The 25,851-nt window shown below is 39.5% G+C and overlaps 1 protein-coding gene across 1 annotated transcript in view; it reads right to left on the bottom strand.

The window, feature by feature from the left end:
* Positions 1-25,333, bottom strand: part of abr (ABR activator of RhoGEF and GTPase) — a 131,531-nt gene extending 106,198 nt beyond the window's left edge. The window contains exon 1 of the mRNA XM_014016459.1: positions 24,311-25,333. Within this exon, the coding sequence (XP_013871913.1) occupies positions 24,311-25,100 (790 nt within the window). The 5' untranslated portion in view covers positions 25,101-25,333. The remainder of the gene's footprint in view (positions 1-24,310) is intronic.
* Between the last annotated feature and the right edge of the window lie 518 nt (positions 25,334-25,851).

Genomic DNA, 25,851 nt, shown 5'->3' with positions numbered 1-25,851 from the left:
ATACAGTATATAAAACTGTCTGCATCAAAATCATAATAATTTCATTTTCAGTACAGGAAATTGGTTTGAAGGAATGGGCTCGTTAGTTGCCCATTACACACTGTTTCCAGGGGAAAAACAGTGCCAACATCACCACCCAGTTTCCTTTTCATCAGGTCAAACACTTAGTGTTTATGAACACGTGTTTTACAGAGTGGGGGCAGTCACAGACGAGCGCCATGCCACTGGCAACAAAAGCCTGACAAGAAACCTTCTCTTCAAACCTCACGTGGGCCCACTCCTCCCCCTTCATCCTCCTTTAACCAAGGATGGTGGGGTGGGAGGCGGAAGGGTTCAGAGGGAGAAGAACTTCAATTAGGACACAAAAGATGACAGGAGGAGCCCCACGAACGCTCACACCCCCCAGTTTTCTTCAACCTGCAGAGGCAGAGGGGCCTGAGCTCTGCTTTGTTTCGCTGCCAGCTGAGGGGCTGTGTGTTCAGRCAATAATAGGGTGCTCTGAGTTCATCTGGGCAGAGGTTCACTCTGAAGCCATGTGTCTTCAGGCATTTATTGTTAGTAGATAGAAATACGGTTGAAGATCAGAACCAGTTGGGTTTATACAGATGACTTGTTAAGTGCCACCTTGTCAAAAATAGATAAATGACGTTTGTTTCTTTTATCCTAAATTCAGGACAAAAAAACTGTTTCACCACACGCAAACCTGAAACCTAATTTAAGCTTTTGAAAGCAAAGCTGCCCATCTCTTTCTTCTAAACACCTCATCATTCAAGGACAACAGCTAAACAAAGAACACACACACAGAACACACACACAAGCACTTCTTGAATGTTGCTGACCTTTACAAAGAATGAACCATTTTGGATGCATTGAATTCAGTGTTTGAAAAAAAAAAAAAAAAAAAAAAGACACTGACCCCAAACCCCCCAGTATCTGCAACCAGATGATACTTTGACCCATACTTACAGTTTCCCTCAGTACCTGGACCGATTGTTGTGGCCGTTAGTTTGTTGAGGTGGTACCAAACCGTACAGACAGTTAATAATGACCCTTTTTATTTTGTAGCTTGACCACTTAATAAAACTTGACAGATGTAGGTTTAGGATGCTCCTGGAAGACGAACCAGCCCCTTGGTGTGTTCGTGGCTTTGTGTTTGCTACTTCGTGGGGACCCAGTGCTCCTTATGGGGACTAAAGCCCAGGTAAAGATGGCATTTTTGGGGTTTAGGACTAAGATATGAACTGAGTTTAGGTTAGGTTTAGGGTTAGGCATGTACTGGGGGGTGGTTAGGTTTAGGGTAGGGTTTAGGACATAGAAAATAACAGAAAAAAATAAAAGGAAGTCAATACAAAGTCCCAGTTAGGATAGAGAAACAAACTGTGTTTGTGTGTGTGAGCTGGCATTAAAGCAGAGGAGCTGGGATGGAAAAGATAAGTGAAAGAATAAGATCTCCACTTCAATAAACACTTAGAGACTTTCTAAAGGTCATCGTGACAAAATAGATTTTTTTTCAAGAACAGAGGATGAGTTTTCTTGGATTAACTCGTTTCCGTTTACCGACACATAATCAAGATAAAGAAAAAGTCAATAAGTCACTCAACACAGCATGAAACACAAACCCCTTCTACACTACTTTGAAATTTTTTTTTAAAAAAAAGAGATTTTCTGCTGGGTTTAAATGTCTCATCTATACCCAGTTTTTGAATCCATAACAATGGAGCTGTTTTTACATGTTTATCTTCACATACTATATCTTGTTTTATCGTGATCCTACCACCATTAAACTTTAWTTATGAGCTAAAGTGGGTATMAATTGACAGACAAATYAATACCATTAAAAAGAGCCACTAAGAGCTACGAATACTTCTTCTCTGTATTCTGAAATTTCTAATATGGGCATTCTCGCCACGTACTGGCACGTTATGGGTACTTTCATATTTTTTGTTAGAATTGTGCAGACAGTAAAAATACGTAGAAGAAAAACTACCCATTTAAAATTTATATTGTTTAGAAATACAGTATATGTTTCAAAAAATTCAAAGAATTATGAACAGTACTACTGATACCAATGCCCAATACCAGCATTTTTTGTACTCAAACACCTCGATACTTGAATCAATACCAATATTGAAACTGACATACTGGTGTCGATAATCCATTGACTGTGTTACAGTTTATATTTCAAGTGACCTTTAAGAGATATATACAAGTTGAAAAAAAACATTTATTTTTGTTTATTTTGAAATTGATATATCATGCTGTATGTGTATATATATATTTAAAGTCATTGTGTAATGTTSAAGTTCTTACTCAGGAAGTACTTGGTACCAGTTCTTAGTGAGTACCTTAAACTGAATTACTCGTACTSCTACTTGGTTAGAGAAAATCAGGTCACAGGACACACCTAGTAGATAGTTAAAAATTAGTTTGACAAGTTCTAACATTATGTTAACAATGCCTCAAAGYTGATCTCTTAAATAAAATAATCTCTTTATCACTGCTGATCTCATTAAGAAGAGATSCTAATCTTCTCCCATGGATTAAAAGGTATTCACAGACAATAAGACACAAGCGACATGTTTTATTTAGAAAATGCAAACCCTCCCATGAATATTCTTGGCTGATCCTTTTATTCACAGTGGTATAAAAAAACACAAATACTTCAATAAAAATATATAATATTTTTTTATCCTGATGCTTCAAGAGCTAAAATGAACATTGTTTGTTGTAAAAACCTGGAGGTGGCAGGGGTTAGAGTTCTCAGCCGTATGAATGTGTACATGTATAAATTAGGCAGCACAGAATCCCACTAGCCAATCAAACGGCCCCCACACCACCCCTTCCACCCWGATCTACCCAGATACCCCTGTCCCACCTCGCTACACCAACCCCACCCACGTTCACTGCTTTTAGCCCGACATGTCATCCACAGCTACAGGCCTGGGGCATGAGGGGTGATGGGCGGATTGGAGGGGGGTTGTTCATCTTTCAGAGGGGATGGCAGTGTGTGGGTGTGTTTTGTGTAGTCCTGCCCCACCATTTCCCCCCACTTTGCCATCATAGGAATATGTGATGGATGAGAGTAAAACAACATGTAAATTAAAATAAAGAAATGGTGCTGATACAACAACCTGCTTAACTTCATCTGACACAAACAACCACCGCAAACACAGACAATTCAAAATGCTTTTTTAAGAAATACTGCTTCTGTGTGTGTGTGTGTGCGTGTGTGCGTGCGTGCGTGTGTGTGTGTGTGTGCGCGCGCGCATTTGAATAAGTGGGCTGTGCGCACAGTAAGTAGACAGCTGTGTTTCCAGARGAGTGGCTTCCAAAAAGACCAAAAGAGCGCTGGAGTGAAACCGAATCTTCACATACAACACCAAAATCCACAAAGYCTGTCATCTGAGTAAAAAKKYYKCRRRTWWTWAAAAAAGTGCTTTAGCAGATTTGAATTTGTTTGTATTTGAAGTACACAAAAWTAGTTTTATGTTAATATTTCTCGGGGGTTAGTTGTGCTTAATACCAGCCTTCCTCATTTATGAAGAAGTGTAAATACACAGGTGAACACTGGTTTGTGTTTTTCCCACACCTCCCTTTGTTTTGATGTGTGTGTGTGGGTGTGTGGGGGGAGTGGGGGGGCAGCAGGGAGAAGCAACCATCATACATTATTAAAAAGCCAGCAGAGTACSATTCATGAATGTCTGCATGTTAAATGGGCATCCCTAAAATCATGTGGGGCAGCTTTATTGTTCATTTAAGTGAAATCATACGCCAAGGCTCGTGTTTGTTTTTACCCCACTTGCTTGCCACAATTTTTTTTTTACTTTTTATCTTTAAAAGGTGCGTTTTTAACTGTAATATACTTTGTTTAACACTTTGTTTCCTCCACTTCCTGTCCCATCTAACCCAGACTCTCACTTGCTTTTCTCTCCAGTTTACAAAGTCACAGATTAAACAATATGAGAGCTTGTGGACTTATGATAACGATGATGATGATGATGATGATGATGATGTGAGTGTGGGTATGTGTTTGTGCGCACTGCAGCATATGCTCTGGCAGCCGAGATGTCCCCCACATCTCATATGCAGAGAAGCTCCCCCTAAAACCCATCACCATCCAATTATATGGATCAGCCGTGCCTGTCTAGCAGACCACGGTGACATACGAGTGTATGTATATAAAGCCAGTRGCTGATGAACGATGAGATAAAGCTTCGCTCYGCACCAGATCTAACCAGTTTGTCTGAAGCCTGCATCTCACTGGGTTACGATTGTCGGTGAYCATCATTTGCAAGGGGGGTTCCAAAACGTCTTGAAATTTCTTACGTCCACCACCAGTCATGTCACAGTATGGAAGCCCAATTCTGCCACTCAAAGGAAATAATTTGTCTAATGGTATGTCATAATTATGAGAAACAAATTGATAACTATGAGATACAAAGATATAATTATGAGATACAAAGATATAATTATGAGACACAGTCATAATTATGACATTCATAGAGATAATTATAAAATTTAAAGTGTTAATTATGAGATTCAAAGTGTTGATTATGAGATTCAAAGTATTAATTATGAGATAGTCAGTTATGAGATAGAAAATCCTAATTATGAGATACAAAGATATAATTATGAGACACAGTCATAATTATGACATTCATAGAGATAATTATAAAATTTAAAGTGTTAATTATGAGATTCAAAGTGTTGATTATGAGATTCAAAGTATTAATTATGAGATAGTCAGTTATGAGATAGAAAATCCTAATTATGAGATACAAAGTCATAATTATGACAAATTTCTTTTGAGTGGCAGAATTGGGCTTCCATATGTCAGAGTGTTGGACAAAGATCATTTTATGTTGAGAAGAGAGTTAATATTAGCTGTTTTGCTCAAACCTTAGCATAACATCATTTGTTGTTGTGAACAGTCTCAGGAAATATTCTAAGATCTTATGACATGACTCAGATTGTGTTGATGATGACTGTTAGCTACTACACCAAAATTACAGTAGCTCACCGTCTTTCACAMTGACTTCTAAGAATTGTTTATGTTGGCTAGGGTCAGTTAGCTTGTGACAGCTTTATTGAAGTGGGTTGACTCTAAATGTTAATCAGTTGTGGTTGACGTGCAGCCAATAATAATTTTCAGAGCTTAAACAATCTGTCCAACGGATCCTGAGATATTTTGCTATGACGAGGTTAACGCTAACAGCTAACACCAAAGTTTTTAGCAACAARAAGACTGCAGTGCTCACGCTAAGTGTTGAGAATAATGCTCAACTAGAAATACACCAAATTTGAGCTCATTATCTATAAAACTAGCCAATATGCGTTTCATTTGCAGGAATCTTGAGTAATGCTTGCTTTATTTGCAGGTATTCTGTATGTAAATATGCATCAAGTATAAATTCTGCGTGAACAGACACCCTTTTTTTGCGTGGATGTTAATATTTCAAATGCTACATTAGCATGCAGATTCTGAAGTTGTTGTGCAATCAGAGCTGGTTAAGTTATTATCCAAACGGCTTGTTTAGTTCACTGTTTACATTTTAACCTGCCTCTGGTCAGCTGCCCCGGTGAAGCGTGCATTCTTAAAATGTGCGCGATGCAATGTCCTCTAAGTACAACTGACTAAAGTATCGATCCAYTATCAACATGGTCCGACAGCAACGTTACTATCAGAGGTTTCTGTGTATCCTCTGTCATCCAGTACATAGAAAATTCTGAGAAAAAGAAGAAGCAACTGGACTGCTGTTCTGTAGCTGAAGATATGCGGAGCTACAAGATTTAACTGCATGACTCGAGGTTAGAGTCATCTTACTTGGCTCGATATGTACACCCGCATCTCAGACGTACAAGTCTGATGAAAGCGGCATGATCGTTTAGACTGAGGTTTGCTTTGACAAACATCAGATATGTGTCTGATTTAGTACCAGGTTCTAATTTTAAACATGTGTTTTTAGAATCTCTGTGTAATGTTTAAGTTCTAACTCAGTAAGTACTCAAACTGAAGTACTCTTATTCGGTTTGAGAAAATCCAATATGCGGACAACCCTATTACATGTGCTGCAAGTGCTTCTCTTGCAAAGTCTGATGACAAGGAAGAGGATGAGAACAAGGAAGTACCTGAAACAGCCACGATGGCTGCATGAGAACATTTGTATTTAGTATAATTTAATTACTAATTAAACATTTTGACATTTTTTAAATCATTTTTATTAGAAAGGCTGCAGGCAACCAAAGATGTTGGCAGTCAACAAGATTTTGTGAAGAGGTTGTCTGCTGGACAAGCCGGAAAATTTCCTTATGTCTACCGCTGGTGTGTGTGTGTGTGTGTGTGTGTGTGTGCGCGCGCGCTCAGCCTGTGCCAGCAGAATTTACTTTGATCTATTGAGGTCAATGTGGAAATCATCTAATTCCTGCTGTGATGGGACAAACACCAGATATGCATCATCCTGTCTCTCTCTCACACACACTTTAATGCAGCTGTGCACCCGTACTGTCTCATGTGGTGTTTACGCTGAGCGCCCATCTGTGTTTCTCTGCTGTCCTCACAAAGACAGCCAGGATAGAAGGGGGCTATGCACAGATTGCTTTACAATTTTCTATGATTTAACAAGTGGCCATCAGGCTACAGAGGAAATCAGAAATATATAGTTAGCTGTGCTGTTCCCTCCACTCTAATGCTCTCTAAACTACTGCCATCTACTGTCTGTTTTGGGTTAATGCAACTTAAAATGTACAAAAACTGAGAATCTACAGCAGTGATTCCCAACCAGGGGTGTGCAAGCATATTACAGGGGATACGTGGAAAAATTTCCCAGGTGTGTAAAAAAAATGAATAAAAATATGTAGATATATAGGGTCCTATGATTTCTGCATGTGTGGCTGTTTTCTGCACCTGCCYTTACCTGGTTTATTTAATGACTTATCCACTTTCAAGGCAACATTTTTATCATGTTTAATTTGAGTTGAAATAAATAAAATGCCTGAGAATTAAACYTTCTAGGGTTTAAATAAATAATTTTCATTTAATAATCAGTTGCTGTACATTATAGTTTTGGAGAATCATCATTATGTTTGACTAAAGGGGTACTAGTGGTGTGACAAAATGGCTCAGGGGGGTACTCAAGTCTAAAAAGGTTGGGAACCATATGTACCTCTTAAATTTACAGTAACTGAACCACTTAAAATTAGAGTGCATTTATCATCTTTTAATGCATGACTTCGAATTAGCAAAAATTAGGTTGTTTTGCCACTTTGACTTAATACAAACTAATTCTCATCATATAAAGATATAATAATAGTCTTGTGTAAAATATTTTAAGCAAGTTACTTTTGTAAATTATGGAAGTTCCCAAATTTTCAGTCGAATGGTCAAAATCTCCCCACTTCCCCTCCAACATGACATCAACATCATGTTGAAGTTATTTTGGTGATCAAACTACCAGAATATTTTTTTAAACTCTTTACAACCTAATTCTTTTTATTACTATTTCCTAACCTCATGACGCTTTTGACACGCAATTATAAAAGTTGTTCCTACAAARGTCCAAAAGAGGGCGATGTCTAGCAGAAATAATGAGTCTTGTCATGTCAGGGAGAGTTGTCATTGTTGGTGAACGTCTTATGGAGCATTCAGGAGCCTGGTCTGGGTACAAGGTTTGAAAAACCAGCAGTGATATTATTTATACATGAGCACTGCAGAGGGACTGATTGTTGACCTGATACACTTCCTGAGGCAGGTTTTCYGTTTCATCAGGACACACTCGCTGCCACGAGAGTCACTCAGAGCTTACAAAGAAAGAGTGAGAGCTGCTTTGTCGAAGCCCCAGCAGAGAAACTAATGTATGGCCTGTCTCTGATCACAGARATAWAAACAACAATTAAAACACAATAAAAAGCACTTAAATAAAAGCCTGTCTGAATAAAAATGTCTTAAGATGTTTCTTAAAAGAGTCAMTDGAATCTGAGCAGCGAAGGGACAGAGGGAGAGCYTTCCAGAGCCTCGGGGCCACCACCTGAAAAGCTTTGTCTCCACYGGTTTTATAAWGGGTTCGAGGGARCCTAAAAGAACCTGACATGTTCTAGTCCTCCTTCTCCTCACAGCTAAGAAAATCAACTAAAGGAAAACAGGAAAAGCCTATTTATTTATAATAAAACATGTCAGAACCAATAATGAGTCATGTAATCATCTTTACAGCACAGGAAGAGAGAAAATAAATTAAACTTTGCTCTCAATTCATGTGAGACAGCACTGACCGAGCAAACACATATGAGTCTTCAGAAGGAACTTTCTAACCGCTCCATCCTCTTCAGTATAATGGTGAACATATACTTTTTACACTTGACCCGCTTGCCCTGACTATCTTGTGTTTCCATTAAGATCTGTCCACAGTGACACCCGACACCCACAGCGGGCGCTCCTGAAACACAAAGAACCTCTTCCATTTCTCTGCTGCAAACAGGAAGACGACCYGTGAAGCCAATCTTCACGGAGTGGAAGCGCAGCTCCGAGTGGTTTCCACTTCCAATCCAAACTTGCAGCCATTTGCTCTTTTGTCCACCGGTTTCAAGATCCACCTCATGAGAGGAGGAAGTGAAAGTGATGAGGACGGCAAAGATGTTTGAGTTTAAAAAAAAAAAAAAAACGCAGCCGACTGTGAAGCAGAAAAAAAACAGAATGCTTCATGTTCTTAGTGCAGGTGTTTTAACAGGAAATGACAACGTTTCATGGGTAGCCGACCCCAAACTCAGCTCACTGCAGAAGGGCACAGGGCACTTTTTGTTTTGGAACAAAAAYCTGGAATACCTCTGAGTCCAGGGGGTGGGAGAGAGAATAAAAGAAAGGTCATGAGAAAARCTCCAGCTGAGACAGGTATGTGCACATTCACAAGGGAGTCTCCAGAATGTCTTTAAAAGTTTCCAGAGGTTCTCAACATCCTCACATGACTCAAAGGTTAGCAGTCCTGTCACTGAATAGTAAGCATGTCCAAAAAGAAAATTGTGCAACGACTTTTCTCTCAGTCTGAGTCCCAAGAGCACTYGAGCTGCAGTTTGACACCTCAGAGTGACAGAAAACTGAAATCTGCCTAAAATAAAAAAAAATGTGTAATGCAACCTGCGGCAGGCATGATGTGAGTGGAGGTGGACAACAAAAATAACATAAAACACATAAACACAGCAGAACTCTAACCCACTAAAATAACATTTAATGTCCTATCAGAGAACAGCTAACTGGTGGTTTTTCTCTCTCTTTTCAATAACTAGCCTCGACTGCTGTTCTTAAAATGCTCACTCTGAATGTCGGTGTGCTTTGTCCATCAGTGCTGAAAGTCCTGATGCTTCTGGTGTCAACACTGCAAGACTTGTCTTCAAAATAAAAGCACTAAAAAACTCTAAATAAAAGCTGACAATTTGGATTCTTTGAGCAAAAATAATCCAATTTCAGTTTTCTCACTGAGCTGGTGCAGGCCAGATACAGACAGAAACAGGTCTACTGTGTTTAAAACCCATGCCAGCTGATAACCAAGCTTCCTTATAATGGAGGTGTTAGTCCAGGACAGCGTGTGAAAAAACATTTTCTCCAGCCTGATGGCGGCTGTGATTTGACACGGCGACACTGTCACCACAAAGACTTCACACACCAGGAGGGAGAAGAAAAGCCTCATAAAAGGTGAGAACCCGCTCACTATCATCCTACACACTTGAGCTTTCTCTAGTAAAATATTTCATGTTATGCTCTAAACAAAAAATGCTACAGCTAAAAATAACAAAAAGCTAAAAACCACAGCTCAGAGGGAAATTAATAAAGCTCTGACTGATGATATCTGTGATATCTGATATCTGCAACAACATTTCACAAAAGCAGAAAAATAGTGATGGACAAAGGCATTGCTCAACACTACAAAACAGCCACTTGGATTTCCTCTTTTTGTAGTAAGACAAAAAAAAATACCATCATTAGTCACATTTTATAGAACTTCATCACAAACCACCAAGCCCTGATAAGCAGATGTGTTTGTTATATGACCGATTAACAAATCTACTGAGATAAGGCAATAATATTAAACACTTTTAAATGAGCAGTACGTCATTTTGGGGAATTTCAGACAAATAAATCAATCAGTTCAGTGAGGGACATCATTGCATCATTATTAAACATTTTAGTGACCACATCAGTTCAACAAACAGATACTTGTCTCACTCTTCTCTTTTATCTTCACAAAGCTCCAAACACTGTGTGTTTCAGCATCGCAGCTAAATCTGGTGTTGGCATGAATTGCAGTGCGAGTCCATCCATCCTGTTAAATAATAATGTTGGTTGGGACAGACCAGAAGAWTCAAATTGTTGAGTTGTTTCTGCCCCATTTTCAACGAAATAAAATGTGTCCAGAGCCACGAAGCAGACTTAAAAATTCAATTATTTTTTTAATTAGAGTATGCAAACTCTGTGTTTTTGAATGAATACCACACATAAAAAATAGTTTGACATTTATCAGTATTTGACATTTTAGAACAAAAGGAATTACTAAACACTTAAGAAGAAGACAAACTGGCAAATAAGCTATTAGAGTTGTTTGTTTCATCGTTCTGCTGCAGAAAGCTGAACAAGAGAACTGCTACAATCAGCTTTTCCTGCTGTGGTTCTGATGATAAATATTCACTTCCGTGTTCTTTTTGGTCAAAGCTACAAAGAGCCACATGTGGCCCTGGGGCCGAAGATAGACGTAAACCAATCTGTGATAWATTACAGAATCACTGCAGAGAGACGGTGTCTCTGTTTTGCTTCAGATGAATCTGTTCTACGTTTGGTAACTAATAATGGCTGCCCATGAACCAGATACCTGTGGTGGTACCAGGTGTCAAAGTCGTGTCAGCCTCGGCCAAATGTCTTCATTTCTAGTTCCAACCGTGCTTCAGAACCACCTCGACAGAAGTTCCAAGCTGATACAACCAAGTATCATGCAGAGGTCTAAAATGAGCAGATTTACTGGAGGGTTTTGGACCAACTGGCTGCCAACGATTATACTTGCAATTTTTAAAAAAGTCAGACTACCGGATGATAAAACCACAATAGAAACAAATAGTGAGAGTGGACGTAATTGTTCTGCTTAAAGTGTTACCTTTACAGACTAAAGAATTTTGCTAGRAGTAGCTAATGCTAGTTAGCCTATTCAGAGTTTAAAAGTTGTTTTCACCTTAGTTTACATTAAAAGACCTAGCTCACACTGCAAATAATGTCATAAAAATGATCCGTTAAACTCAACTCTACTAGAAACTAAAGTGTTAATTTCTTTGTTAGCCTAACTGAAATGTCAAAGCAGTTTTATAACTGTGTTTTATTTATAGCAGCCTCTTTAGCTGGTTTAGTCAGAATAACTTCAGCATTAATGAACTAATAGAAGTCATGTGACTCCGTTTGTTAGCCGTGGTTGAGTTGAATTGCATTCAAGTACTTTACAAACTCCATCTGAAAGAGTACTTCTCAACACAAAAAGTATTTCAAAACAAACCTGTGTACATTTATTTTCCAATCAATGATCAAATGTACGCATTTGGTTTATGTGTAAATTTATCAAACTATTTACCATTTCATATTCACTCTGCTTACCTCTGAGCTTGAAAACAAGATGAACCTCCACAGAGTTTGAGCAACGAATCACCAAACTGTCACGTAAACCACAGAAACATTACGGAGCACTGAACAGATCCATGCAGGCCAACATGAGGTCTGTGGACCCACGTGCTTTATGTTCTCTCATGAACACACCGGTTGTTCACCACAAACYCTCCACGCTGGAGTCTCCATGGCAGCCTCAGGACCTGCTGCTAACTCTGCYGACTTGGAGGATTTGTCTGCCTTTCCTCTACATTACTGTACAGAACATTACAAATATAAAAGCATGTTTTATTTATTGAAAGATGTTGCAATTTCAGAATTCATACTCTTTATTTTCTCTCTAGAAAAGGTTTACAGCTTGCACTGTACATTTGTACATTTTACTAATGTTGTATGGAGAAATGTGGCTTGCATGTTTATTATGTGTTGTAGGGGTGAATGAATCAGATAACTGACAGGAAAACCACCATTTATCGGGTGCTAGACCTTACAGCTGCACATCTCATCATTTCAGCAGAGAATTAACTTCTATTCATTGGTGCATTTAAGAAACTATCCCAGTAACAAATTGTTTTCTGATAAAGAATTAAAKATGTGACCTGCTTTGTTTTTTCCTCAGTCTTTGTTCATAAGAATCACTGAAGGCCAGAGAAAACAGCTTAAGTGTGATTGAGGATTGTTTCAAAGGAAAATCCAAACAAACACAGTCATTGTGTTCAGATAACATCACCTCCAGTGTAGTCTCTTCCTGTTTCTTGAGAAAATCTTTCTAGAATGACTTTGCCCCCATTGAAACCACACAGGAGGTCCACGCCTTTCTTGGTTTGATCACACACACGTACACAAGGGCAATGAGCCAGTGTACCACAAGAGTCAAAGTGAGGGGAAATCAGGTATGAAAACTAATCTGTAACCCACTAACATAAGCCTGATTTTARATTGCAACATAAAAAAGTTAATCTTTTCAACAATTTTATTGTTATCATTTGTGCCCAATTTACAACGCAAAGAACTAAACACAGCAAAATCTCACAGTTTAACACATTTCCGAGACAAAAGCCAGCATCGTGCATTGTGCTCAAACACTTTCATTCCAAGTCACAGTTTCAGCGGCCGTTGACTGCGGCTGCTGTCACCAACAGACTGCAGAKAGCACCAGACTTTCTGAGAGATGACAACAGCTCCACTGTGTCATTTCATCTGAAACTGTACTGAGGAAAATACTGCATCGGAACAAAAAAAAAAAAAAATTCAAGTAGGTGCCAACCAGCAAGTCAATATAAAGCAACAGTTCAGCTGTTTTGAAGTAATTTCATTTAAAATACTGTGACATGCATATCCATAAAATACAAAAAGTTAAAGAAAATATATTTATATTGTATTGAAGAAACACGCCATACTATGCATGATTTTATCCTTTATGTCACATATTTGGCATATTTTCTTTTGATTTTGGCTCAGCTAAAATTAAACAGGAAGTGACATCAAAGAGGAACTCTGGTACATCCCGTTAATCTGTTTTTGTTTAAACAATAACCTCTTTCTCATCTCACTATGATAGTGATTAAAATAATCTAAAGAAACATCAGATTCATCTATACAGTCTGTGTTGTTAGCCATTTTAGCAACGGTCTGTTCACATTCAGACGTTKCCCTTTGACATCACTTCCTGTTACTTTACATGCAAATATCTCGACAACTGTTCATGTCAGCGGCATGAAATCTTTTTACAATTATGTTATCAATGTTGTCTTTCCAAAAATATGTTCATATTTATTACAAAAATTTGATGTCACAGGCACTTTAAAGCCAATCGATCATAACAAAACAAAACTGGCTGTAACACTTAAAACTTGACGTTATGTTTGAGAGTGATCRCCAACACAAACTCACAATGCTAAGGAGATTACCCAACATCTGTGTTAGATCTACTATTTTTAATAAAATGTATAAGTTTAGGTGACCACGTTGCTAAAAGCTATTGTTAAATTCAAATGTTAACAGTGTTTCATTAAAGGGCAGTATTCTGGTTTTTATMTGAGTGTTCAGTTTACCGGCAGACCAGTTTAAAAGGCCTGAAACATTCAGAATGTCGCACCCACCAATAAACGGTTTCATGGGGAAATTTTTGCTTGTTGCACCGCTGGACACATACGCAGGAAACAGAGCAACACAAGGCAAGCTCATGTTGTTTAAAGTGTTGAGCATGGCAGACAGAAAAGATGGAAAAAGAAGCTGCGGCAGACCCAAATGGTAAATAGACTTAACTTATGTTGTACTTTTTCAAGTCCTGCTGGACTCCAAGGCTCTTTACACTTACATTCACACACTGACGGGTGTTAAGCTACATTGTAGCCACAGCTGCCCTGAGGCAGGCTGACATCAACAGACCTAATGGTTGAGGGTGATGCCCAAGAAAAACCTGTGCCCGCAAATGGGCAGTTTCTGCTGTGTGGAAATACTTCGGCTTTAAAAGTTKYGATGTTAATCAAACGATAGTATTCTGCTGTTGCCAACATGGTCCCATTACACACTGTGGAAAAATGTTTCAGAGCTGTGGTCAAAATGCTGGATACCCATGATGTGATACCAAGTAGAGACGCAAGATAAATCATTTGCACATTGCCATCACAGTGTACGTGTGCACAATAGTCACATTGCAGATCCTGCAATGTAAGAGGAAAGTAAAGCAAAGTGTTATCTAGGGACTAAACCACTACACCATAAGTCGCTGCACTAAACAGATGCATTACAGCTTTTTTTGAACCGGTTTCTTCCGCAGGTGGAAGCGGGCAGTTTTGTGTCAAAAAAAGCTAAAACTTTCATTTTGTTGTGAAAATTCTATGTAAACATTGGCTACATTTTTTCAGAGAAGTGTTGTCGGTGAATTTTCCAGCGACCGGGAGCACGACGAAAACAAGGAAGATGAGCAAATTCACAGAGAACTGGACAAAAAGAGGTAAAGTACAGTTAGAGTGCGATGGAAACAGAAACTAAGATTCACACCGATGCATCGCCTTAGARGGGAAAACAGTTCACGTCTGCACAAGAAGGAAACATGTACTCAAGGCCCAGCATAATAAAAGATAAGTATCTCTCAAGCACTGTTAAAAAACACACTTGTAACACGCACAAAAAAGATATGTGCAGSTTCATTGTTAAAAAGATGGCAGCATAACTTAAAGGGGGATGTTATGTATTTTTCAGGCAGTTGCTTTAGTTCTACACCACAGGCAGCTCAGTGGTTAGCACCGACGCCTCACAATAAGAAGGTCTTGGGTTCAATCCCTGGTTGCCTTCAGGCCCAGGCCTCCCTTGAAAAAGAGATCCGAGATCTCAACGGGACTTGCCTYGTTAAATAAAGGTAAATAAATAAATAAACAATCAAGTAAATGTGTTACCTTCAGTTGTTATGAAAAAGTCATCATAGTCTATTTAAACACCTTGAAATTGGCCTCTGTCTCTTCAAGAATCTCCTACCGTTTCAGACACTCCCACTTCAGGACATCTTTACAACAATGCTTCGAAGGACGGGTGCTCTGGAGCGGGAGCTCGGCTGACTGAGCTCCAGGGAGGAGCTTGTACCAGTAAGTGTTTAGGCAGCCTTAATGCAAAGTCGCAGATATTTTGGCCAAATAGCGATCCCTGCGTGGTACCAGGAGCACAAAGGAAAGRAAGCCCTTAGTGACACTGTCCTAAAAACTGTATCCCTTCTAGAAGGTCTGTAATATATGGACATGACAGTGTAATATGCCCAACCACTTTACTGCAGTAATTTCCCTCTCAGTCTGTAGAAAAATGTGTTGAACACACACAGGGATGCATGAAAAGAAAAATACTATTATACTGTTATAATTGCTAAAAATACCCTGATATAAAATTTTGATCAAAACTCCCAGAAACTAGTGTCAAGAAGAACTACTGTCTGGCTAAAAGTGCTTACAAATGGTTACAATCAAAGAAAATAAACCACCTAATCAGTTGGAAAGGAAATATTACAATAATTCATTAATTTATTATTAACAAATCTGAAACTTGATCCAACTCATTTCAGTTAGGTATTTGAGACTCACTTGTGCTTTTTTAATGGCAGAAGTTTGGAAAAAATAATAAATTTAGTCAGGTTCACTGACGTTTTGAGAACGACTTTACTGCCTATGGGATTAATGTCAAATTTGATGAACTAGTTATGTTTAAATGTAATAAAATGATTAGTGACACTGTACGTTAAAGTCCCACATTAAATGTGAAAATGAAAAAAAAAAAACTGTGATGCAACACAGGAGCAGCTACACCTGATTTCTTCAGCGGCTTGGCTTCAATAAAAAAAAACTGAGGTGAACTTTGAAACAAACCACAAAACGGTCCATTTCCTCCCATGATAAAAAACAAACAATAAATGAGGTAAAACACTGGAAAGTTCCTGAGAAAACCAAAAACAAAGCAAACGATCTGAGCTGCCATGTCCTCCACAGAGCGTTAACCAGGAAACGACAGGCTGGTGGATTCCCCCCGCTGCACACGCTGTTCAGGACGAGCCGGAACACGTCCCGCTTATCGAAGCCAAAAAACAGCAAAGCCAGAGGGAGAAGGGAACATGTGTTATATTTACCAGCCACTCTCAAGAGATATAAAAAAAAGGAGGGAGTGACAAAAACACTCTCATTCCCCTGGATTCCTCAGAGAAAAATTCTCACCTTGCCGTATCACAGCAGTACCTCACTGGAGTTTTAAAAAAATATATATTAGTTTCAATCCAATCCATTATTCTGCTCTATGAATAATAGAACTCTCTCTGACATACATGGTAATAAAAGGTCACAACTCCATCTCATTCATTCTTAAATTGCTCATATGTTCAATTTTATCGATTAATTTAGACGTGAGCAACAAAGACGCTTCAGAATCCCATAAAACTGAACATTACATCAACTGAAGAGTCATCAAAGTCCTTCCTGGTTGTCCACAGACAATGAACAATGAAACGTTTACKGTTTTAACATCACACTTCCAGTTAACTCGTGTACGACCAACAAATGTGGTGCTGTTATATGAAATCATCTGTCTGCGTGTTTCAGCCTGCTGAATACCTGCTTCTCATTAGTGTAAGAAGTGGTTAAATTGCACCTATAGTAAAAGAGTTGTTGTGATTCATTCCAGCCAAAAAAACATTACTTCATCTATCAGCGTGTCCAAATTTATCATTTGAGAGTTGAGATGGTAGCTGCAGCTTAAATATAGTTAAGAGCGTTCAGTCAGGGAGTTAGGGGAAWGAAATTTATCACATAAAAGGTTAGCTTTTTTACATTTTAATGATCGTGAATGGCAATATCCACTCAGGTTATTTTTAGAACACTAGTCCACTCAACACCTGTGTGCGTACAAACTCTGGTAGCAGTTCTAATTTCAGACACATTTTAGCTTAAGCTTAAAGAAATTCAAGAAAACATAAAATCCCACCAACCTTTTAACAATTCCACTCGCTTTCTTTTATTTATTTATTTTACCAGACAAATCCCATTGAGATTATAGATCTCTTTTGCACGGGCGGCCTGGACCTAAAGGCAACCTACTGTACATATTTTTGCTTTCCAAGTCTGTCGAAGACCTCGACCCTCCGGCCAACATTTCAAGTGAACTCTCCTGTACTTCCTGAAGTGAAATGTGTCAAAGTTTCACTCTAGGAAAGTATTTTTCTTTTATGATTTTAACAATGAATCTCTGTAACGTCCATGACAATTGTACGATCATTTGTGAGAGCAGTAGATGATGTATGTAATGAACGATGTCATTAGTAGCGTTGCCGTTGACCATCGAACAAATGCATCGCACGRAACTTAAAACTAACATTTCTTGAGTCATTACACGACTTGCATGCTTAAGTTATCTGTTAGCGCTCTGAGCTGGTGCTGAGAATGACTCTAAGCTGCTACCACACACCAGATGTGAGCAACCAGGAGCATATAGGGATTAGGTAATCTGTAGGGATGTAAATCACCATACAATATTGTATAGATTTGTTTGGATGATGATACGATTGTGTCTGTTGTGGTGAAGAGGGAGCTGAACTGTAAGGCAAAGCTCTCTMTTTAKCKYTCAGTCTATGTTCCTACCCTCACCTGTGGTCACAAACTTTGGGTAGTGACCYAAAGAACAAGATTGCGGATACAAGCGGTCAAAATGAGTTTTCTCTGCAGGGTGTCTGGACTCTCCCTTAGAGATAGGGTGAGAAGCTCAGTCATCCTAGAGAGACTCAGATTAGAGCCGCTGCTCCTCCACATTGAGAGGAGCCAGCTGAGGTGGTTTGGGCATCTAGTAAGGATGCCTCCTGGACGCCTCCCTAGGGAGGTGCTTCAGGCACGTCCAACTGGGAGGAGACCCAGAYGAAGACCCAGGACATACTGGAGAGACTATGTTTCTCGGCTGGCCTGGGAARGCTTTGGAGTCCTCCCAGAAGAGCTGGAAGAGGTGGCTGGAGTAAGAGAGGTCTGGGCTTCCCTGCTCAAGATGCTGCCCCTGCGATCTGACTTTGGATAAAATGGATGGATAAAATGGATGGATGGATGGATGGATGGATGGATGGATGGATGGATGGATGGATGGATGGATATGATGCTTCTCAATGTCACAAAGTCTGTCATGATATACACATCAGGCATAGGATAAGGATCAATGTTTTCATTTTTCTTGATGTAACTGAATCATATCATTTAATCAAAATATCGAKGTGGATCGATGTATTGTTACACTGTCAGTGTCTTAATCAACATCACCACATGTGGGCATGTTGGGTATTCAAACCTGTGACTTTCTGATCCTAAAGTCGGCTGCCCTACCACTGCACCACATTTGAAGGTGTGAAACACTGTACTGCACTTAAGGTGTAAATGATAATGAGTTATTTGTTTGTTAAACTGGTACTAAAACCAAACATTTTAATTCATCTGTAGTTTTATAAAATTACACGATTTAGTTCTAAGACTTTAAATCCAAAACGATTTGATCACAATCCAGAATGAAAACATCTCTAATTAGTTTAGACTTATCCCACCCTGAAGCTACCATGGTTTTTAAAGACTTTACAGGCCTCGCATTTATCAAAGCCACAGCATATTCAATTTAAATACATCATTTCCTAAAATCTGAACCGTTTTAGAGCAAGAGGGGAGAGAGACAGGAACAGGGAGCTAATTTCAGTTTTTTAAAAAGCTGAACAGAGAAATATGTCAAAGATAAGAGGAACAAGAAGCACATCAACACTTCCATTCGGTTATTGAAATAACTTACAAATATGAAATCAGTTCATTAATTTAGGTTTACAGTGAGAAGGGATTCAATATGAAAAACATTCTGTTTGACACTTTGTTATAAAATAGGAAAAAATGTCAGAATTCCTAAAATAATTAAAATGATCAAATCCAGAAACAGAGTTAGACACAGAGACTGCTGTTACAGTGAGATAATTATTGTGTTAATTATATACGATTTCATTCACCAGGTGGTCTGCAGTCAGTCACGACTACGTGACGATTATCTTCATCAAGGGGTTTCCAACATTTAAAAAAAAACCTGCAACTCCATATATCCTACAAAAACAAACAACACAAGTAGATTTTTATTTTATTTTATTTGACTTTTGAAGATAATCTTAGGACCCAAAACCTGGTGTTTATTGACCCACAGTAGGGTCCAAATCCCAACTTTGTGAACCACTAATCTAAAGTATGACATGTTTCAAACTCTAACCTATTTGTTTCACTAAACACCAGCCTGATTACAGTCGGCAAGTAAAACTGAATTATTTATTATCTGAAAACTAAGTATGTTTCTGGCTACCATATACTTTACAAGAAAAAGAAAAAGCTTGTGTTTCTGCAGCCAAATGATCATTAACATTGTGTGGCGTTTCAGTGTCGAGGTGGACACTTCACAATTTCTCGTTTATCTGAAACGTTTTAAATATACATTTAGTATTCTGCTCGATCTGTTCAAGAATCAGAAGGTGGTGTCGAGTCTAAAAAAACCAGAATCGGTGCATCTCTTTAATCTTATTAATGTTGGATTATCGGTTCAGGTGAACAGTGCTGTGAATCAGAGGCTGACAGGAAGGTCAGCGCAACAGATGTTGCACAAAAGCTGACCCTGGATATCAGAACCAGCAACACTGAGGAGCCAAAAAAAAGACTGACTGGGACCACATCAACAAARGAGACCCTGAGAACACATCTGATTCATCCAACAGATCCACACACCCTCCATTGTTTCTGGTCGTAACTCATTCTTTCCACTGGTTYTTCCCGCTCTCAGAGGTAAACATCAATATCCTGTGGAATAGCAATGATGGAACAGATTAGGAGATTAACAGTAATTGCTTTTTCTTACTGACACACGTTTCTGGCTAAATACAGCCCCTGTAGGAAATTAGAGAAAGTGGTGGATAATATTATGGCTTTACCTTTATTTTAACAACACTCACTGTACAARTGAATCATAAGAAGGATTCAACAAAACTTTTTCTTTATAAAATACCAACAGATGAGTGATTTGGTGTTAGAAGTCTTCACATTGTTGATTTTTTTTTTACAAATTGTACACAACAGTTCCCAAAATCCCCTCTTTCCGGACTTTAACTGACTTTAATACCTCGCAAAAGTCATTAGTAAAATCAATAAAAATGAAAGCCAACAATAATCCTCTAGGGTTAAAAAAAGATAGAAGAGCTTATGTGTCACAGAACAAGTTCAGTCTGCTCTGAAAGCCTTCCTCAATCTATCCTTTAGTCAGTCGGTTGACTCATGAGGTTGCACACAATCTCAGTCAATCCCYTTTTTAAGGAAGTCTCTAAATAATGCTGTGGCATCCACACAAAGGCAACGGTTGGGATTAATTCTCATATTATTTCTTGTTTATAAAATCAGTTTACTTTGTGGTTGTGGGAGAAAAGGTTTAAGCTGCACTGAATCAGTCTCAAATGGTATAAAACCTTCATTTGTCCAACATCACCCATTTGTACTCTGGTCTGTGGTCATCTTGGACKTGGTGTCAAGCCTCATTAGATTATCAACACAAAGATTTATTCCTATTTTTAAAATAAACAGTGCATGAAAAGCAGAATTTCTCCTGCCTACGTGTCAACATTTAAAATTAACGATCTTGCGTGATCTTTTTAGCACTTTGAGTCATTTTTTACAGTGTCTTCCAACACCCAACAGTTTCAATTGTCCATGTGCAAGAGACCGTCTCACAATCACGTCAGGGAGAGCCGATGTGTTGGGTCTTGTCGAGTACAACCAGACCTTAAGAAGTTGTGTGAGGCTCTTTACACAGAAAACAAGTCTTAAGAAAGGGACAGGTGACATTTCAATGTATTCTAATTCATCTCGAGTTTTCTTTTAAATGAACAAATGCAAAAACATTCTGATGACAGCAATAATAGTGTTTATTTTGGAGCAAAGGGCTGCTATCATAGACACCCAGGGAGCAGCACGGAGCCGTGAGAAGAGTCCACAGTGGGGCAACAATAAGGGTAGAGGCACATCCTATGTGAACCTGCAACCTCTTGATCACAGACCTCTAACCTATCCCAATACCCCAATTACACTGCCTGGCCAAAAATAAAAATAAAAAGTCAATACCTCGATATAACTAAGCAAACAAGTACAAGCCTCCTTTTGGGTGATTATCTTTCAGCTGGCAACAAGTTATTTAACCCCAACTGGTGCAATGAGTTGCTTCTCCTGTCTTAAACAACCACGTGGAAAGACACATCCTGTGGTCGTGGAAAAGATGTCAGTCTGTTTGAGAAGGGTCAAATCATTAGCARCAAGCAGAGAAAACATCTAAGGAGATAATTGGAGTAGTCCCTCCTGTGCCAGGCTGTGRTATGATCTGGGGTTGCTGTAGTTGGTCCGGTCTAGGAAGCTTATCCAAACAATGCCACAGCAAATGCGTGCCGTAATCAAAGCTAAAGGCGGTCCAATAAAATACTAGTGTGTGACTTTATTTTATTTTATTTTTTTGTGTGTGTGGCAACTTTTTTTTGGCCAGGCAGTGTTTATGTACATGTTGTCTTATAACCAGACAGAATGAGACCAATCATGCTGTTGATTCTGTGGTTTTGACATAGTTGCATTGAAAGGTCTCTGCGTCTACCTTTTTGGTATTTAATACCACCACAATGACCGGATATTACATCATCCAGCACCCACCTGTCTTTGTAACAAGAGGGTAGAAGGCTTTCATTCAAACTATAGATCAAAAATAATAATCAAACTGAAATCACCAGACTGCAACAATACAGCTTCTTTGAAGCTCCTTTAAAAATTCATACCACAACTTCTAAAGCCTTTAAGCCAGTTAAGAACACCTAAACAAATAAGAAAACGCAGCATCAACCAGTGGAACAGCTTCAAAGCTCCTGCTCTATACTGAAACAAATGAGATGATCACTCAGAGTGAACTCTGGGTGAGCTCTAAGGTAAACTGCAAAACTAAATTACTAAGAACACAACCTGAAACGGAAAGGGTGGGGGGAGGGTCTAACAGAGGAAATGACTGTGTCTGCAGTGCATCATTTGCTTACTTTTCCTGTTTACCCACACCTGAGAAATGTTTGTGCTGCTGCAGAGAGACTCTGGCAGTAAGTGTTACTTTCAGGCCTGTGAAGACACACAGGGGCACTGAGGCTGTGTGGTCCAAACCAGACTAAAGTTAGGTCTCTATTTTTTATTGTGACGTTTGGTTCTAGTATGGAAGTAAGTTGTGTAAAATAGTTAATATAGGCTGTGTACTCTGCTGCAGGGAATGAATTCTGGTACTAGAAGGTCGATGAGTACGCCAAATTCAAAATGGTGGTTTGTTTTGTTAATAAAACTACAAATTAACAGTGTTTTAAAATGAAATTATTACATTTAGAATGAGCATGGTTAAACTGCTTTATGACCTTAATCATAATGTCAAGTCAGTTCCCACATTTAAAGTTCAGTACCTTTCTGACTTTTATACAGTGCAGATAAAGTTCAGGTTAAAGTTTGGCTTTCTGTGTTCCACCTTAATAAAATACTGCTTTTATGTTGGRTTAATCCCCACGAAAACATTAAAATGCTCCTCAAARGGCTGTAAAAAAGCAGAGTTCTGAGTAGATCTGTTTAGAAATTTTTCCAGGGGTGTTATACCATTGGACGCCCCTCCCCTGCCCTAGAACTGCTTCATTCCACAGCTCATGATGTCAGCAGATGTTGGCAGGTATGAGGTAGACTTCTGGTTTTCTGTTTCAGWTCAATCATATTGTTACCAGTTTTAATTGGACAACCTGGTTTCTAAAGATAAAAAATGATATCAAAAACAAACCTTTGATTTGGGACGTGAATGGATCAGCAGTTAGATTTAGAAAATTGCATAAGGAACACACCTGATCTTATAAAATATTTTAATATGTTCAGAATGCCATTAAGATATAATCAACTAGTTTATTAAGGGTGCTTTAAGTGTTTTGCTGCTATTATTCTGTTTCTCTTGCCAGTTTCACTTTGTATACAACGAAATAAGTTTCCTTTACAAATAAAAAAGTTGTAAATTTCACACACAAAGAACAAAATTTTGGTCAAAGAAGTAAGCCTATTTGTAGCTCAACAGCTCAGTCATTGCTGACAGTGACAACATCAGTAAAATTCAAACAGATGACGTCGATCAAACTTTCCAAAGAGTCTTAAACTTTGAACCTCTTCCATGGTTTCATAATGGTTTACTCTCAAAACCTTGAAGTGTGCAGAGGCACACACCCAAACTCTCATTGACTTCCACTGTATCTGAGCACGTGCCGATGGAAGTGAGAGGGCTCTACAGGTATGTGACAACAGATCACAGGGACAGGTGAGTTGACGACATGTTTTAGATTCCAGTGATCAACATTCATCACACCAGATTGCATCAACTTCTTTATTTCTCAACCAATTTCAACAAAGTTTGTTTTATTTGCAWTTTAATTTTAGCTACATCCAATAAAATGGGKTTTWTTGTCATTTGGGAACTTTTTGGATTTTTGTCACACACCTACAGACACTTGTCACAGATCAGGATATATTTTTCAATAACACTTTTCCACACTGAGGTTTAAGTCTGTCTTATTAGGAGCGCTGTCAGAGACAGCCAATTACCCTGGGGACAAGCAGTGGTGGGCAGCACTKATCTAAAAATTAGTTCCACTAGCACTAAAGCACTAATCAGGAAATGAGTTCCCCTATTAGTGCTTTAGGGCAGGGGTTCTCAAGCCATTTGGGTCTGGGGACCCCTTACAAGGGTGAAAGAAATTCCAGGGACCCCCTCATAAACCCCAAAAGATAATTTATTGTCAATCCANGAAAGAAATTCCAGGGACCCCCTCATAAACCCCAAAAGATAATTTATTGTCAATCCAGCCCCTAAATGCCATGGGAATATATATTTTTATTAAGTTTGTTATGTTTGTTTTATTAATGCATTGTTCTCCATGCATTTTTTTAAAATAAAAATCTAGTTAACAATTTAGTCAACTTTTTTAGGACCCCCAAGACACCTCTGGTAGGGGAACTGTGCCCACCACTGGGGACAAGGATGAGACAATGCAGCTTCAGACAGCTTTAGTTACAAACAGAAATACTAATTATGTTAAAAGTTGATGTACTTGTCAACAGCAGGTGTGTTTACCTGAAGAGGAGTCTTCATGGTCGGAGCTCAGGTAGCCATCACTCCTCCTCTCCGGTGTGCTGCACCCGGAGCCCAGAGACGGTCTGCGCCGGTAAACCTGCGGGAAGGACGGGGACAGTCTCCCGTCGTCTCCGGAGTCCAGGTCCCTGCTGTGACGGAAAGGCCCCCGGCCGAAGGTGGGCGTCCTGTGCGCGTCCCTGCCCGCGGTCTTCGGCGTCAACAAGTTATTCCGGACGAAATTGTCGTTCAGCTCCGCGTCCTCGTAGTCTCTGTCGCTGTCGTTGTCCTCCAGCCGGGGCACGGCGACGGCGGGGGCCTTGGTCGTCGCGTCCCCTCGCCCAAAACCGGAGTTCGGCGGCGGGACAGGGATGGGGACGGGCTTACCTGTCCTGCGGCCCCGTTCTCGGCTGAAGGCGTTTCCTGCCGCGTGGGGCTTCAACCAGCCCGCCGTGTCGGACACCACCTTGGTCCTCTCCCCGCCGCCTTCATCGTCCCTCCGCTGCGGTTTTCTAACCTCGCCCGTCCTGAAGGAGACAAACGATGCGTCCAAGTTTGCGTCTTCGCCTTCGAGCCTTTCCGGGTCGCTTCTCTTCTGCCGAGCCACGGTGGTCTGCAGGTAAATCACCTTGAATTTCTCCTCCGCCAGAGCCTTCTGGAGCCTCCMCAGGTTGGATTTACATTTCTCCAGCTCACCCTCGATGTCCTCCACGGAGTTCAGGTCCATTTGGGGCACATCTCCGTCGGGAAACTCGTTCCTCCAGTGCTTGGCGAACTCGTCTTGTTCCCACATATTGATGTTAATTCTCGGGGCCGGCGGCAGAAATGTTCTCTGATCTGGTCTGTCAGCTGTCTGACGCGAACACCCACCTTCCTCTCTGCTTTTATTTAATAAAGAAGAACTGGGCTGTCGTGATTAACTTCACCCTGTTCACACCATCATCATCCTCTTACGCATGGCAGACAAACAGATGTATGCGGCCAACAACTTTGCCACAATGTTGAAAAAAAGTTTCAAGACTTCCTGTAATCGTGCTGCGTTCAAGAACGGCTGGGAAAAGTGTTGCGTCGGGTATTTAAAGGCACCGCGTTTCTTGGATCACCAGTTTCAGGGACGCTTCAGCTTCTTGTCGCCTTCACCAGGGAGCTGTCCTGTCCTGTGTGTGTGTGAATCTCGTTTCAGAACTGATTAGTGACCTTCAGATTGTGTTTTCACATCTAGTTTTGAGTTGTTTTTCTAATTTGTTATCATGATTTGTGGACTGTCAGGTTCAGTTTGGACATCTGCAAGTTCCTCGTGGAAAAAACTGAAGGAGTCAGACAGAAAACTGTAAATGAGACAAGAAGCGTGTGAAGTGAAAATAATGAGGGACAGATATTCATCTTAAATGAGAATTTATTCTGCTGGATGAACTTGTACTTTGTTTTTAAGTAGCGTATAACCTTTTGTCATATTGTCTTATTTATCATTTTATGAAGGCTAGGCAGCAGTGCCATTGTGTTGAGTGAATATACCATTACATGTTGAGATTGAGGTATTTTAT

Source organism: Austrofundulus limnaeus, unplaced genomic scaffold (genome assembly GCF_001266775.1).
Source record: "Austrofundulus limnaeus strain Quisiro unplaced genomic scaffold, Austrofundulus_limnaeus-1.0 Scaffold145, whole genome shotgun sequence".
Classification (NCBI taxonomy): Eukaryota; Metazoa; Chordata; class Actinopteri; order Cyprinodontiformes; family Rivulidae; genus Austrofundulus; species Austrofundulus limnaeus.
The sequence above is the reverse complement of the archived record's forward strand: the minus strand, read 5'-3'. Positions and strand labels throughout refer to the sequence as shown.